This window comes from Bufo gargarizans, chromosome 2 (genome assembly GCF_014858855.1).
Source record: "Bufo gargarizans isolate SCDJY-AF-19 chromosome 2, ASM1485885v1, whole genome shotgun sequence".
Classification (NCBI taxonomy): Eukaryota; Metazoa; Chordata; class Amphibia; order Anura; family Bufonidae; genus Bufo; species Bufo gargarizans.
The window spans coordinates 677395147-677409605 of NC_058081.1; the positions used below are offsets into that span (position 1 = coordinate 677395147).

Here is a 14459-nt window from a genome sequence, read left to right on the forward strand (position 1 = left end):
CCTGTCATCCTCGTTTAGTTTTTTTTTACAATTACTAAATGCTATCTTTTTGTTTTTAATGTGTTTTTTGCCACTTCTGCTGAGTACCACAGTGGTCTCTTTCTTTTTTGTTTTACTGACAAGCCTAATTCAATTATCTGTTGCTTTCAATAGTGCCACTTTTAAGTAGTCCCATTTCTCCTGGACTCCATTGAAACTGTTCCAATCTGATAGTGACTCGTATACCACTAATCTAATTTTAGAGAAGTCAGTTTTTCTAAAATCTAAATTTTTTTTTTTTTGTGTGGTGTGACTCAGTCACTGTACTTAGTAAACCACACTAACTGGTGATCACTAGATCCCAAGCTTTCCCCCACAGTAATATCAGATACCAAATTCCCATTTGGGCACAATTGTTCCACAGATCGTTGATGAGTCATACTTTTCATTATACCTTCTCTAATTCTGTCTGAGGGGGTTAGTATACTGGTACATAGGTCCATTTCTTTTGTAGTGAAAACATCTAGGATTGATGCTTTATTTGTCTTGATTGTATGGTATACGACAGGTGTATTTGCTGATCTCCATTTATATACCACCTCCGTATACCACTGTGATTGAGAAGTTCTGTCCTAAGAGGGAGTCTGTCACCAACTAGACACATTTTAAACTGCTCATACTTCTCTGTGGGACATATATACATGACACTTATGGTACCTTTGTTTAGCTTTTGAGAGTTTGACAAGCATCAAAAACGAAGTTTGAAGTATATTCAAATAAAGAATCACAAGTACCCAGGGGCGTTGTCTTTTATGGAAGTGCCAGGCCCCCCGGCATTACTCGTGGCTAACTCCTCCCCTGTTTATCCTGCAGTCAGCCCTGTATCCCTCTGACATCACTCTCACCTGCTCACATTACTGCCGGACCGGGGAATAGTGTACTATAGCGGGTAGTGTACTGCGCCTGCCCGGTGCCATGTATATAATTGAGGACATTTGAGCAATATAACTTTTAACAACTGTTTGTTTGGAGAAGGTAGAAGTATAAATGTACTGAATGTGTTATAAATGGATGACAGAGTCTATTCCCACCTTTTCCTTAAGTGGCATTTGGTACGTGAGCTGGGAAAATCTTCAAAAGTATACAGTACACTGAATGTATAGTCCACTGACTTTTCTTGTAAAAAAAAAGTCAAAAACAAACTGTCGTCAAAACAAGAGGATACTCTTGTGGAATACTTTGGGCCCATTATACCCTAAAGACACGTTGGTGAACATATCATGAGATCGTCACAGCGCATTAATACCTTACCTATCGTGCAAAATGAAAGTGCTATGTCACATACAGTATCACTTTGGTCAATAGAACAAGTATTCTTATGGTAAAAAAAGTTATTTATTTATTAAAAAATTATACAAAATTATTGGAAATTGCAATTGTTTTAGTTGTTTACCCATTGATATTTCCATTTGACCAAATATAAAGGCCACCTATTAACACCCCTACCTTGCTTGCCATAGGAGTTGCCCATGTTGTATGCAGTCCCATCAGGGTCATAATGGGGATGAGCAGTTGCTCCATTCACAGCAATATATTTACTCCAGTCAACCTGCAAGGAGATGTTATCAAGATAAAGAAGGGTTTTATCATCTTCCGAAAACTTAAAAGGGAACGTGACAAGGTAGGCTCCTTTAAGATGACTGTTGAGTTTTGGATACTTTTACTTCATGTTTGTTCCACAGGAAGCATAGTACTGTATCTCTACTTACTGCAGATAAGTACTGCTACGAAACAGATACTGTATATAGCATTAGTTTATAGATGAATCTGTGTATGGCCTAAGAAAGGGCTTGTGCACATAAGTAGCCTACATATATCCATACAAACTCTGAGGAGCAGTAATGTGACACTAATAGCAGCCTCAGATTGGGCACTATAAAACTGGTGACCGATTCCTTTTAACCCTTAGCGAGAATGTTTTATGTAAGCGATTGTAGTGTTTTTATCCATGTAAATGTCATTATCTTGGTTAATATCAATTTTCTCAAAGTTATCTATTGTATATGATATATACTGTACCTTCTGGACATTCATCTATTTAAAAGGGTGTCATTTTCCATTGATAGGTCACTATACTTTGTTGTGCACCTATACAGTATGTTGCATGCAGACATAAGTTTCCTGTTTGAGAAAGAATCCATGCGGAGGATGAAATGTCACATGTTGAAGGTTCAAGCATGTGTGAGGGGTCAGCTGTAGTCTTTGAAAATTACAAATAGGTTAAAGTGGTTGTGCAGTGTGATGATATTGATGGACTATCCTTAGCTTAGCGAGAAAACAAGGAAACGGAGCTCATGGTACCGTGTATAAAAATATATAATTTATTATGACATAATTTATTATAAATATTATTTGCCTCCGGGCGAAGGCACGCGAAACGCGCGTTGGGGTAACGCCATCCTGGGTGATATAGCACATGGTCTTTTCTGGTGAGTCTCTGCCTCCTTTTTTACCTATACGGTATTAGATTCAGGTCACTTGATACCTGGCTAATTTTGGGGTCTGCCTCTATTTGGTTTATGCTGCACTTGTATGCAATCCCTGTTCATTTTGCCCTGTAGGTATCTTTTTGATTGTTGACTCAACCGATACCTATGTTTTACTTTTGGTCAATGGCTGGTCACTGTACCATATACAACCTATTTCATTGATCATCATGTTTTACATTTGACACATGTGCTATCCCAGGTTGGCCTTCTTTTCTCTGCTTCTTTTCACTTTTTTACGGCATATCATTTATTGCTTTATATTTTAATCATGTCATAATAAATTAAATATTTTTATACACTGTACCATGAGCTCCGTTTCCTTGTTTTCTCGCTTGTTTCACTCGGAAGCTAGTACCGAGTCACATATACGGGTGTCCTTTTGGTTCCATTGGGTGGACACTGTTTTCCACTTTTTACCAATTTGCCACCTTTGGTCTTTATTGTTTTTTCTATCCTTAGCTCAGGTTATCAATTTCAATGAAAGTCAAAACTTTGTGGAGCCACCTTTTCTGCAGTTACAGATGAAAGTCTTTTGGGGTATATATCTAGTACATTGGCTGATAGATGTTAAAGGGGTTGTGCAGTGGTCAAATATTGATGACATGTCCTCACAATAGATCATCAATATGAGATCGGAAGGGGTCTAGCTCCTGGCACCCCTGCCAATCAGCTGTTTCAAGGGGCAACAGAGTTCTTTAGAGTGCTGCTCCCATGTCAGAATTACCTGGCTGGCCTCTCGCCAAAGGTGGCTGCTCATTCCATCCACTTGAATGGGATGAGCAGTTATAATCACACTGTAATGCCTCCACAAGCGAGACGACATGCATGGTACTCGCGAGTGCCACTACCTCTTCAAACTGTTGATCAGCGGGGGGGGTCTGGAGTTAGACCTCTCCTGATCTAATAATGATTTGTCCTGGGGATAGGTCTCCATTGCTTATCCACTGCCCAGCTCCTTTAAACATGTACAGTAATATCAAATATGTAGAATAAAGACAAATTACCTTCTCTGTTGTTTCTAATGTTGCTGGATCCACCTTCCGAATCAAGTTTGTCTCTGTGCTGGCATAAAAATCCTTCTTGTATTTCACAAAGTGAATATTCCCATTGTCAGTTGGTTCTAGAGTAAAGAAATAATCAATACAATACACTAAACACGCCCATACAAACACACTGATATTAAAGGGGTTATACAAATTATAAAATATCCCCCCAATTCCCAGGCTCCCCGGCACCCACGTCGCTCCAGATCCCTTCACGGCCTCCGCTGCTGTATCTCCCCGTCGCTCGGATCAAAACATTTGGGTATGGGGGGAGCAGCCAATAGCAGGCCGCGACGTGAATGAGCCCCCTTACAGCAAGAAACATATTGGATTACGAAAATGGACACTAAAATCACACCAAAGGGACAGAGTGAAATGTACAACTTTAAAGTATTTCTATCATCCGAAGGTATGAAGGTTTTAATGTTTTTAATTGCTGTTTTCTTTTTCAATCATGTTGGGTTTATATGTAATGAATATTCATGAATGACATATTAAGATATAATGTTTTTATATGCATGTTACCTCCCATAATTACGCTTGAGTAAGGGAAGTAAGGAAAAGTCAATGTTTTCTAAATGCTATACTATTAATTATGGATTGAAGTCTGAGGACTGAATTAAGAATTGAAAGCACTTTAAAGTACCTCGTGGTCGTGAGTAGTGATGAGCGGCATAGCCAATATTTGTTTTCGCGATATTTTTCACATAATATTCGCAATAAATTCTCACATTCTAGAATTTGTGTTCTCATTATTATTTTCGTGATTGCTCAAATCGGCACTAATGATGCAACTTCGGCGCAATACGTGCAACTTCACATTTTATCAGGTCTGAGTAGATATTACTGATTGGTGCACTAAGTATTGTTGTGACATCACAGCACTATGTCTGTAGCAGGTATGTATGGACAGCAGAACCTGTCAGCTACACTATATCACTATCTAACCTACACTGACTATCTCCCACTAACTATCTGTATTATATATATGAGCTAACTAACTAATGTAATTGGATAAGGAATAGGATCCAGATGAAAGCACAGAGCACAGCAATGACACTGGTGTCTCTCTCAGATCTGCAAAACACTGCAGAAAATGGCTGCTGGGGGGGTTCTTATATAGTAAGGGGTAGGCAGCTATCCTATTGGTTGCTAGGGATGTTGCTAAGCTCAGACAAAGACATTGCAGCCTTCTCATTGGCCCACAAACAAGAAGGGAGGTTACTGATGAAAAAAAAATCTAGAATATTTGCGATTACAAATATATATCACTATATTCTACATCTTCGCGAATTCTCAAAAAATCTAGACTATTCGCGATTAGAATTTTCGCAATCAACACTAGTCATGAGTAATAAATTGGTGATTACTTTGAAAAATAGAACAAACTTATGGATTGCTGGGCTGCTTTTATGATATATCGTCTGGGAAAAAGCAGCCATGTTTTCCTAGTCCCCTTAGATCCTTGGATTTTTTGCCATTTATTTTTTTCTCTGGATTAGTCATCCCTTGCTGAGCATCCTGTTCTGGACCACAACCGCCACTGCCTAGTACCAACACTAACAAGTCCAAAACATATCGTGATGGATTCATTAGACTCTGCAGCTCACTGCAGTCAGCACTATAATAGTTGCAAACAAAAAGTCTTCTTACACAGCAGACAATGCCAGTGTGAACTATGGAAATCACAAAGGTGTTTCAAAAACTGAAACAGTCTCATAAGGGCATTGTTGCATCAAACTGTATTGCTCACATAATCCACAATGCATTTAAGTATGCAGAAAATTGGATTTTGAGTAAATTATTTGTTTATTAAAGGTTTTTGCAAGGTACATTTCTTAAATTCAGAAAATTATGAATACTTATTACAATGGAAAATGTCATAACAATAAAACAAGAGTAATGATAGTATACAGAGCATGTTGAAAATGTTCTGCTCAAGCTGTATAGTCATTTCAGCATCTCAGCTAGTTGGACAGCACAGCTGAAGGAATTCTGTGAATTTCTTGAATTGATGAATGTAATCTTTTGCACCATGGTGTGACAAAGTGGCTGTCACTACTTCCATCTATAGAACAAATTCTTCTGAAAGGGAAACCCTTTACAAGTTATTTCCAGAGTTTAGATGAGGAGGAATGTCCTAAGGTTCTGCAGAGATGCCTATTTTCTGTTCCTCATCCATGCTCTGAAGCACTGGAGGCCAAATCCTACTGCGTCACCCCAGTGTACAAGATAATGACAGATCTGAATGGCAAACTTGAGAGAATATTTAGGGTCACTTTTTTGGATTTGCTGTGAACAGCAGGCTGAAACAGCTTGTTCCAGATCTAGCTAGAAAATGTGAAGCTGATTTAGTTTTTTTAAGAAAGGGCAAATAAATACTTAAATCACAGATATGAGTTCTCTGCAAAAAGCTTTCATAGCCAAATATCTAAACTGAGTCCTATAAGTCCAATGCCATTTGGAGAATTTTCTGAAGGAGTCCAAGGTTTCTGAAAGGCATTGATATGGATGGACTTTATGAGGACTGTGTCATTGTGGAGACAATTTTAGTTCTCCAGAGGCAGTTAGCAGCAGTCAGGAAAGATATCTGAAGTTGTTTTCTAAGGCTGAGGTTCTCTTGGAGGCAGTGAAGAATGAAGTAAAATGACAAGTTTGGTTTCTGCACTATTTCTAGGTACTTTGGTGTTTAAGTACTCTTTAGATGCTGTATTAAAAGATGTCTGAAGGAGAGGCCCAAGAATGTATGCAATTGTGTGATCATCTTTTCAGATAATCATAAAAGGTACATATATAACAGAGTTCCCTTACGTCCTCAACAGCAGCACAGATGGGGTTAACTGCCCCTGTGGACTGGTAGGACAGGCGGAATTTTAATGAGCCCAAGAACCAATAAACTATCTTCAGCTCCCTGAAAGGGAGGAGATCACCCCCCAGCCCACCGTGTTTTTTTCTGTCCTCTGGACAGGTGGACTGGCGTGTCGCTCCCTCTCTGGGAGCTGAAGATTGCTAAGGGGTTCTTTTTTCCCTCCTTAAAGCTTAGCTCGCTTTCTATGGATCTCAGTGCCTTTATTTTAGGCCTGATCATGGCGATTTCGGTCTGGGGTACCGTTGGGGAGGGGGGCGTCCCCTCCCCTCTTCTTTCATCATCTGTAGACGGTGCTCCGTTCCTCCGTTACCGCATGTGTGCGGCGCTATGGGCGCCGCCATTTTTCCGGAAGTGACGTGCCCTAGGTGCGCTACGTCACTTCCGGTTTTCCGAAGCGATGCAGTGATGTATAAAACTCACCTTTCTTTAAACTGGCTCCCTAGAATGATATCCCGGACTTAGGATTAGTCTGGGGAGACAATTTTTCGTTTAGGTAGAGCCAGTATAGGCTCTGGTTTTTCTGAGTGCTTGCTTTGGCAGCACATATACAAAAAAAAAAAAAGGGAGTGGTGCTGATCTCGTTTCAGGAACCCGCCCATTGGGCGGGGTTTCCTCCTTTTAAGCGCCCAGAGCCCATCAGTCAGTGCTCTGGTTGCGTTGCTTTCACAAGTTAGCTCCAGAGCTCTCCTGTGCTTTGTGATATTCCTGCAGTATTGCTTTGCTTGGGTTTTGTACTTCCTCTTCTTTCAGCTCTATTTCTTCTAGTGCTGGTGGGCCCCCTTAAGGTCTGGTTTTCTCCACCTCCTGATGTTGTAGGTGTTATGACCTGTTTTGTTTCTTCCATTACAGACTATGGCTTCCCCTAAGGAGGATCAGCGGAAGGCTGGGGCCAAGAGGAAGCATTTGGCATGTTACGAATGTAACACACCCCTAGTTGACAGCTGTCCTTACTCCAGATGTGAGAGTTGTCGCACGGCATCCACGGAACCCACGATGCAGGAGATGTTCCAATGGACCAAGACATACGTGGATGATTCCATCAAGGGAGTAGTTCAGCTACTTAATGAGAGGCTACCAGGTCCCTCTCAGACTCCCATGGAGGTGGTCGCACCGGTCGAAAGACCTACCCCCTGTTCAGTGGGGTCTTCTTCTTCTGAGGAAGAAGAATCTACTTCTTGCTTTTTTCCTCCAGAAAAGACGCAGAAGTTACTCAAGTCCATTAGGTCGGGGGACCAGGATGTTGACATGGGGGAGTCCTCCGATCCCGCCGGTCGGACACAGCGTGTCTTTAGAGCGGATGAGACCCTCCTCTCTGTGATGCGCACAGAGTGGAAAAAGCCTGAGAAGGGTCCAGTGCTTACCAGAAAATTCAGACTCATGTACCCGATGGCTAAACCCTTGGTGGAATCGTGGGGTTCCGTTCCCAAGGTGGACATGGCTATAGCCAAGTTGTCCCGGCGCACTCTAGTCCCTGCAGACGACGGGTCTAGCCTGCAGGACCCTCTAGACCGGAGGGCAGAGTGCACCCTTAGGAGGGGTTACGCGGCGGCCGCTGCCTCCGCATCTACTTCCATTGCGGCCACTGAGGTAGCCACCTATCTACGCTCTAGGCTTAATCAAATCCAGACGGATGTGAACCAGAGCGTATCAAGAGACGACATCCTGGCAGCCTTCAAGTCAGCCAACCTGGCTATGGACTTTTTAGTTGATTCCTCACAGATGCAGCTAAAGCTGGCCGCCAAAACTATGGCCCTAGTTTCAGCTGCCCGCAGACCACTCTGGCTGAAACCGTGGATCGCGGATAACGCATCCAAGTTTAACCTTTGTGGGCTCCCCTTCGAACCAGATAGGTTATTCGGGTCCGAATTGGACAAAATAATGGAGGGGCTCTCCGATAAAAAAGGGAAGAGCCTCCCTCAGCAGCCCTTTCGGGGACGCCCCAGACGGGAAAAGAAGGGCGGGGGTCGTTCTGGGCAGCAGTCTAGGCGCAGAGATTGGGGGGGCCGTCTCGTAAATATCCGAGACGCCCCCGCAAACCCACCAGGGAGGCAAAACCCTCCTAACTATGGGCCTCCTCGAGGCTCTTGGATAAGCCCTGCTGCCCCTGCAGTGTCTCCTCTAGATTTTCCCGTACCCCTCCCCCAGATTCCCGTGGGGGGCCGTCTTACCCACTTCAAAGACTCTTGGAGCCGGTTGATTGCAGACCCCTGGGTCCAGGACATAGTTTCCGCCGGGTACCGGGTAGATCTTATCTCTCTCCCCCCAGAGAGATTCATCGCCACACGAAGCTTCGGGTCTGCCAAACAGGTGGTCCTAGAATCTTACATTCAGGACTATATTTCCAAGGGAGCCCTGGAGGAGGTACCGGCAGGGGAGAGGGGCCTAGGGATTTATTCACCAGTGTTCCTGGTTCCCAAGAAGACAGGAGATCTCCGGATGATCATCGATTTGAGATTCCTCAATCGATTTATAAGGAAAACAAGGTTTCGCATGGAAACCATAAGGTCAGTCAGCCATATCCTCAATCCTGGGGACGTCATGGCTACTCTGGACCTCAAGGATGCGTACCTTCACATTCCGATCCATTCCGCTTCCCGGAAACTCCTCAGGATCGCGGTCCAGATCTCAGGGGTTTGCAGGCACTTTCAGTTCGCCGTGCTTCCCTTCGGAATCTCTTCTGCCCCCCTCATCTTCACCAAGGTGGTGGTTTCGGTGGTGGCAGCTTTGAGACTCCAAGGACTGACTATTATTCCTTATCTGGACGATTGGCTTTTCATAGCCTCTTCAGTTCCGATCCTTACCCACCATCTTCAGGTCGCAGTCTCCTTTCTCTTCTGCCTAGGCTGGATTATCAACTGGCAGAAGTCGAATGTGAGCCCATCGACTTCAATCCATTACTTAGGATTCGTGGTCGACTCTGTGGAGATGTCCCTCCGGTTGACTCCAGAAAGGAGAGCATGGATTCAGGACCTGGCAAAGGTCCTTTATGTCCCTCTTCGAGTCTCTATCCGGACTCTCATGAAAATGCTGGGGCTCATGTCAGCGGCTGCGGATGTGGTCCCTTGGGCGTTATGGCACCTCCGTCCTCTTCAGTCGGAGGTCTTACACCTATGGAACGGCAGCCCTGCGGGGCTAGATTCCCTGTGCTCCCTGTCCGGTCAAACCCGAAATTCCCTCAGATGGTGGTTTCAGCTACCAGCAGGGAAGTCTATGACCCAACCAGGGAAGTCATATTGACTACAGACGCGTCCCTTGTAGGCTGGGGCGCTCACCTGGACGGATCCCCAATTCAGGGATCTTGGTCTCCTCTGGAGCGGCATCTTTCCTCCAATCTTCGCGAGATGCGAGCTATCCGGCTAGCCCTCCTTCACTTTGCGCCTCAGATCCGGGGCAAAGCAGTGAAAGTCCAGTCAGACAATATGACTGCAGTCCTCTATATAAACAAACAGGGAGGCACAAGATCATTGCCCTTTCTGTCAGAGATCGGGGTAGTTCTTCGGTGGGCAGAGCTGAACCTTTCCCATCTATCTGCCGTTCATATTCGAGGCTCCCTCAATATGATAGCGGACCGCTTAAGTCGAGGATTACCGACCATGGAGTGGTCTCTGCATCCGGAGATCTTCAGGCAGCTAGTTCACAGATGGGGTATGCCAGAAATGGATCTCATGGCAACCAGGTTCAACGCCAAGGTGATGAGGTTCTGTTCCCTCTACAGGGAAGACAACCCCCTGGCGATAGATGCTCTGTCAATACCGTGGAGGTTCAGGCTGGCTTACATCTTCCCTCCCTTTTCCATGATACCGAGGGTATTGATGAAAATCCGTCAGGATCAGGCCTCGGTAATAGCCATCATACCGTTTTGGCCCAGAAGATCCTGGTTTACCCAGCTCATTCAGATGAGTCGGGGACAATACTGGAGACTCCCCCCGGAGCAGACCCTGGTGTCGTGGGACACTCACCTCTGCCCAGATCTGCACAGGTTCAACCTGACAGCCTGGAGGTTGATCAGTCCCTTCCCAATATAGAAGGGCTTTCCGAGTCGGTCCTGAGAACTTTGTCGCATTCCCGAGCAGAGTCTACAAAGAAGGCCTACTCCAGGATCATGAGAATCTTCGAGGCATGGTGTGATTCCAGACAGGTGGCGTCTGCAGATCCGCCCCTTCCTGCGATACTTCAATTTCTTCAGGATGGATTAGATAGAGGCCTATCTCCAGCTACCTTGAAGGTACAGGTTTATGCCATCTCGGCCTATCTCAACAGGCCACATTCTCGGGACCCACTCATCAAACGCTTCCTGAAGGGAGCTGAAAGACTAAAGCCTACTATACTGAAACCTATCCCCCAGTGGGATCTTTCAGTAGTGCTCAGGGGGCTAGCATCTCCCCCCTTCGAGCCCTTGGAGGAGGTAAATTTTAAATTTCTGACTTTAAAGATGGTCTTTCTTCTGGCTATAGCTTCAGCCAAAAGAGTTTCTGAATTGCAGGCTTTCTCCGCAAATCACCCGTACATTATTTTTCTACAGGATAGAGTACTCCTGAAGTTTTTACCTTACTTCAGGCCTAAGGTGCCTACTTTCCAGAACATCAATCAGGTAATATCTTTACCAGTTTTGTTTACAGCCTCCTCCTCTGATACTCCAGCTAGAGACCCGCTGGATATTTCAAGATGCCTCCAGATCTATGTGGATAGATCTAGTGAGTTCAGGATAGATGAGAATCTTCTTATCCTGTTTGCCGGTAAGTCTAAAGGCCGTAAAGCGTCTAAAGCCACCATTAGTCGCTGGATCAAGGAGGCCATTATGGAAGCTTTCGTCTCCCAATCCTTAGATCCTCCCGAGTTTGTGAGGGCCCATTCTACTAGGGCGGTCTCCACCTCGGTTGCGGAGAGAAGACTCCTCCCCTTAGAGTTGATCTGTAAGGCGGCCTCCTGGAGCTCTGAGTCAACCTTCATCTCCCATTATAGGATAGATGCTAGGATGGCAGAGTTTTCGGCTTTTGGGCAGACTGTTCTTAGTTCTGCCAGGCATGAGGACCCTCCCTAGGGGATTCTTCTTGCTATCTCCCCATCTGTGCTGCTGTTGAGGACGTAAGGGAATCGTTAATTTCTAACGATAATTTGTTTTCCCTTAGTCCTAACAGCAGCACACAAATATCCCACCCTAAATACATTATGCTTGTTAAAAACACGGTGGGCTGGGGGGTGATCTCCTCCCTTTCAGGGAGCTGAAGATCGTTTATTGGTTCTTGGGCTCATTAAAATTCCGCCGGTCCTACCAGTCCACAGGGGCAGTTAACCCCATCTGTGTGTGATGTTAGGACTAAGGGAAAACAAATTATCGTTAGAAATTAACGATTAACAGTCACACTTGGTGAGTTATCACATCTAATTAACACGTTATGACTGACTGTTAATTCTGCTACGTCTGTATCAACCATTGAGGAATCTTTTTTTTTTTTTTTTATCCATTATCAAGATATTAAATGTAAAGGAAAGTGTTCATCACAATGTTGTTTTCAAGTTGAAACTGAAGAAGAAAATGTTTCTAATCAGACAGAAAACACCATGTTGAATCACATAAAGAAAGTGCAATAACCCCAGCAAACTATTGATATTACTGATTGGGGCTTATTTTGGCGAGATAGTAAATATATAATTTACCAATGAAAATACTAATGCAAAATCAAGGGCGGCTGCAAAAAAGAGAAAAAAGCAGCAAGAGCACATAGTGGAGGAGAAAAAAAGAAAACAAAATTTAGCAGGAAAGAAGACTGGGAAGAAAGAATAGTCTTTAAAAAGAAGAAAAAAAATATCAGAAAAAGATTGCATGCCAAACCTTGAAACAGGACAGAAGCTAGAAATTTCTTCCACAAAACTTGCCTCCAGTGAAAGAGCACAAAATCATGAATTAGTAGACATGAAGAGAAATGTAGAAGGAACTGTTTGCAGTCAGGTTATAAGTTGGTAACAGTAATGCAACACAGTGACAGACATGGGTGGTAAGTTACGTTATAAATGGGGCCGTTACGTGGCAAAGAGCAGCTGCATTACCTGGACAAGCAAAATCACTTGCATATGATTTGATATATGTTTCAAGTAAACTACCACTCCAATGTAGAATCACACAGAGTAAATATAATCAAGACTTTATTAGTACATAATATACAATAAAAAAAATCTAATATTAAGATCAATAGCGGCATACAAAAACAAACCAGAAGCACACTGGGGCTGTAATACCACCATATCATACCATAAGTGGACTCAGTTATCCCCAGTTATATAAATCAATACGCTCAATGGTGTACGTCTGACCACCGCAACTAATATAAAGTGCAAGTGCTAAATTTATTGTATATTATATACTAATAAAGTCTTGATTATATTTACTAAGGATGTACTGTGTGTGTGATTCTATACTGGAGTGGTAGATTTCTAAGAAACACGCAGCTATGTTACCAAATTGGTAGCCTTTTTCTTATGTTGGAATGTTTCAAGTAAAGATGAAGAATAGACTGTTAAATCAAGAAAGGCAAATGCAAAGTCTGAAGTGGCTTCCAAAAAGAGGAAAAAAATCTGGAAGAGTAGCGGGAAGAGCAGGTAGCGGAGGAGAGAAAAAAAAGTGGAAAAAACAATGTCTTGAAAAAGAGGGATACAATATTAGCAAAAGATTGAATGCCAAACATCCTTGAAAATGGACAGATGCTACAAACGTCTTCTACAAAACTTACCCCCATTGAAAGATTGTAAAGTGATATAGTGGTTAATGTAGACAAAGAGAAATGTAGAGAGAACTGTTTGCAGTCAGCTATCTCATGACAGTTGACAAATTGGTAACAGTGATGCAACATGGTGACAGACATGGGTGTTAAGTCAAGTTATATTGGGTCCATTACACAACAAAGAGAAACTGTATTAGCTGGACAAGCTAAATCACTTGCTTGTGATTGGATATATGCAGAATCTAAGTGAACAAGTGGACGTTTCAAGTAAAGATAAGGAATGGACTGTTAAATAAAGAAAAGCTAATGAAAAATGAAGAGCAGCTGCCAAAAGGATGAAACATTCAAAATGGCAGCAAAAGATGCAGAAAGGGCACATAGTGGAGGAGAAAAAGTATGTGTCAGGAAACAAGACAGGGAAGAAAGAACAGTCTTTGAAGGTAAGTCAAAGTGGGCCTTGTGCATCCCAAAGTTCAATTTTATTAGATGGACCAATAAAAATAATCCTAATTTTCTCTCTATACGTCCAAGACAGAACCAGCACAGCAGAATGCATAATCAAGAGTGGCTGCCAAAAAAAAGAAAGAAAAAGTTTAAAACAGCTGGAAGAGAAGCAGGAAGAGCACGTAGTATAGGGAAAAAGAAAATAGCAGGAAAGATCACCGAAAACATAGAACAGTCTTCAAAGGCAAGTCAATGTGGGCCAAAGTTACATTTTTTTATTTGGACCAATAAAAAAAATTCAAATGTTTTCTTTACACTTCCAGGACAAAACCAGCACAGGAGAATGCATAATCAAAAGCGGCTGCCAAAAAAAACAAAACCATCAAAACAGCCTGAAGAGAAGCAGGAAGAGCATGTAGTAGAGGAGAAAAAAGTATTATCAGGAAACAAGACAGGGAAGAAAGAACAGTCTTTAAATACAGGTCAAAGTGGGCCTTGTACATCCCAAAGTTCAGTTTTATTACACAAACCAATAAACAAAATCCTAATGTTTCCTCGGCACCTCCCTGACAGCACCAGCACAGGAGAATGCTAAATAAATAGATTAGGGCAGGACAACTTTGTGAAGGACACTTATTCCAAATAACAGATCATTGCTGTGATGAAAATCCAAACGGTAGTGTTTCGAGAATATATAAAGACTCGTTCAAGTGACTGTTCTGCATTTCTGATCAATAGGTGCGCAGGCCTTCTCAGCCCAAGAAAACCAACATGAATCTAGTAGAGCGAGCTATTAGATGTACAGGGGGATCTTTTCCCTGGATCTGATAGGTTTTAGGCTAATTTCAGACAATGC

The 14459-nt window shown here is 43.0% G+C and overlaps 1 protein-coding gene across 1 annotated transcript in view; it reads right to left on the bottom strand.

The window, feature by feature from the left end:
* Window positions 1-14459, bottom strand: part of LOC122926287 (beta,beta-carotene 9',10'-oxygenase-like) — a 135519-nt gene that overhangs the window by 82433 nt on the left and 38627 nt on the right. Inside the window, exons 4-5 of the mRNA XM_044277660.1 lie at window positions 3533-3648; window positions 1486-1588 (exon numbers count right to left, since the gene is read on the bottom strand). Coding sequence (XP_044133595.1) covers window positions 1486-1588; window positions 3533-3648 — 219 coding nt within the window. The remainder of the gene's footprint in view (window positions 1-1485; window positions 1589-3532; window positions 3649-14459) is intronic.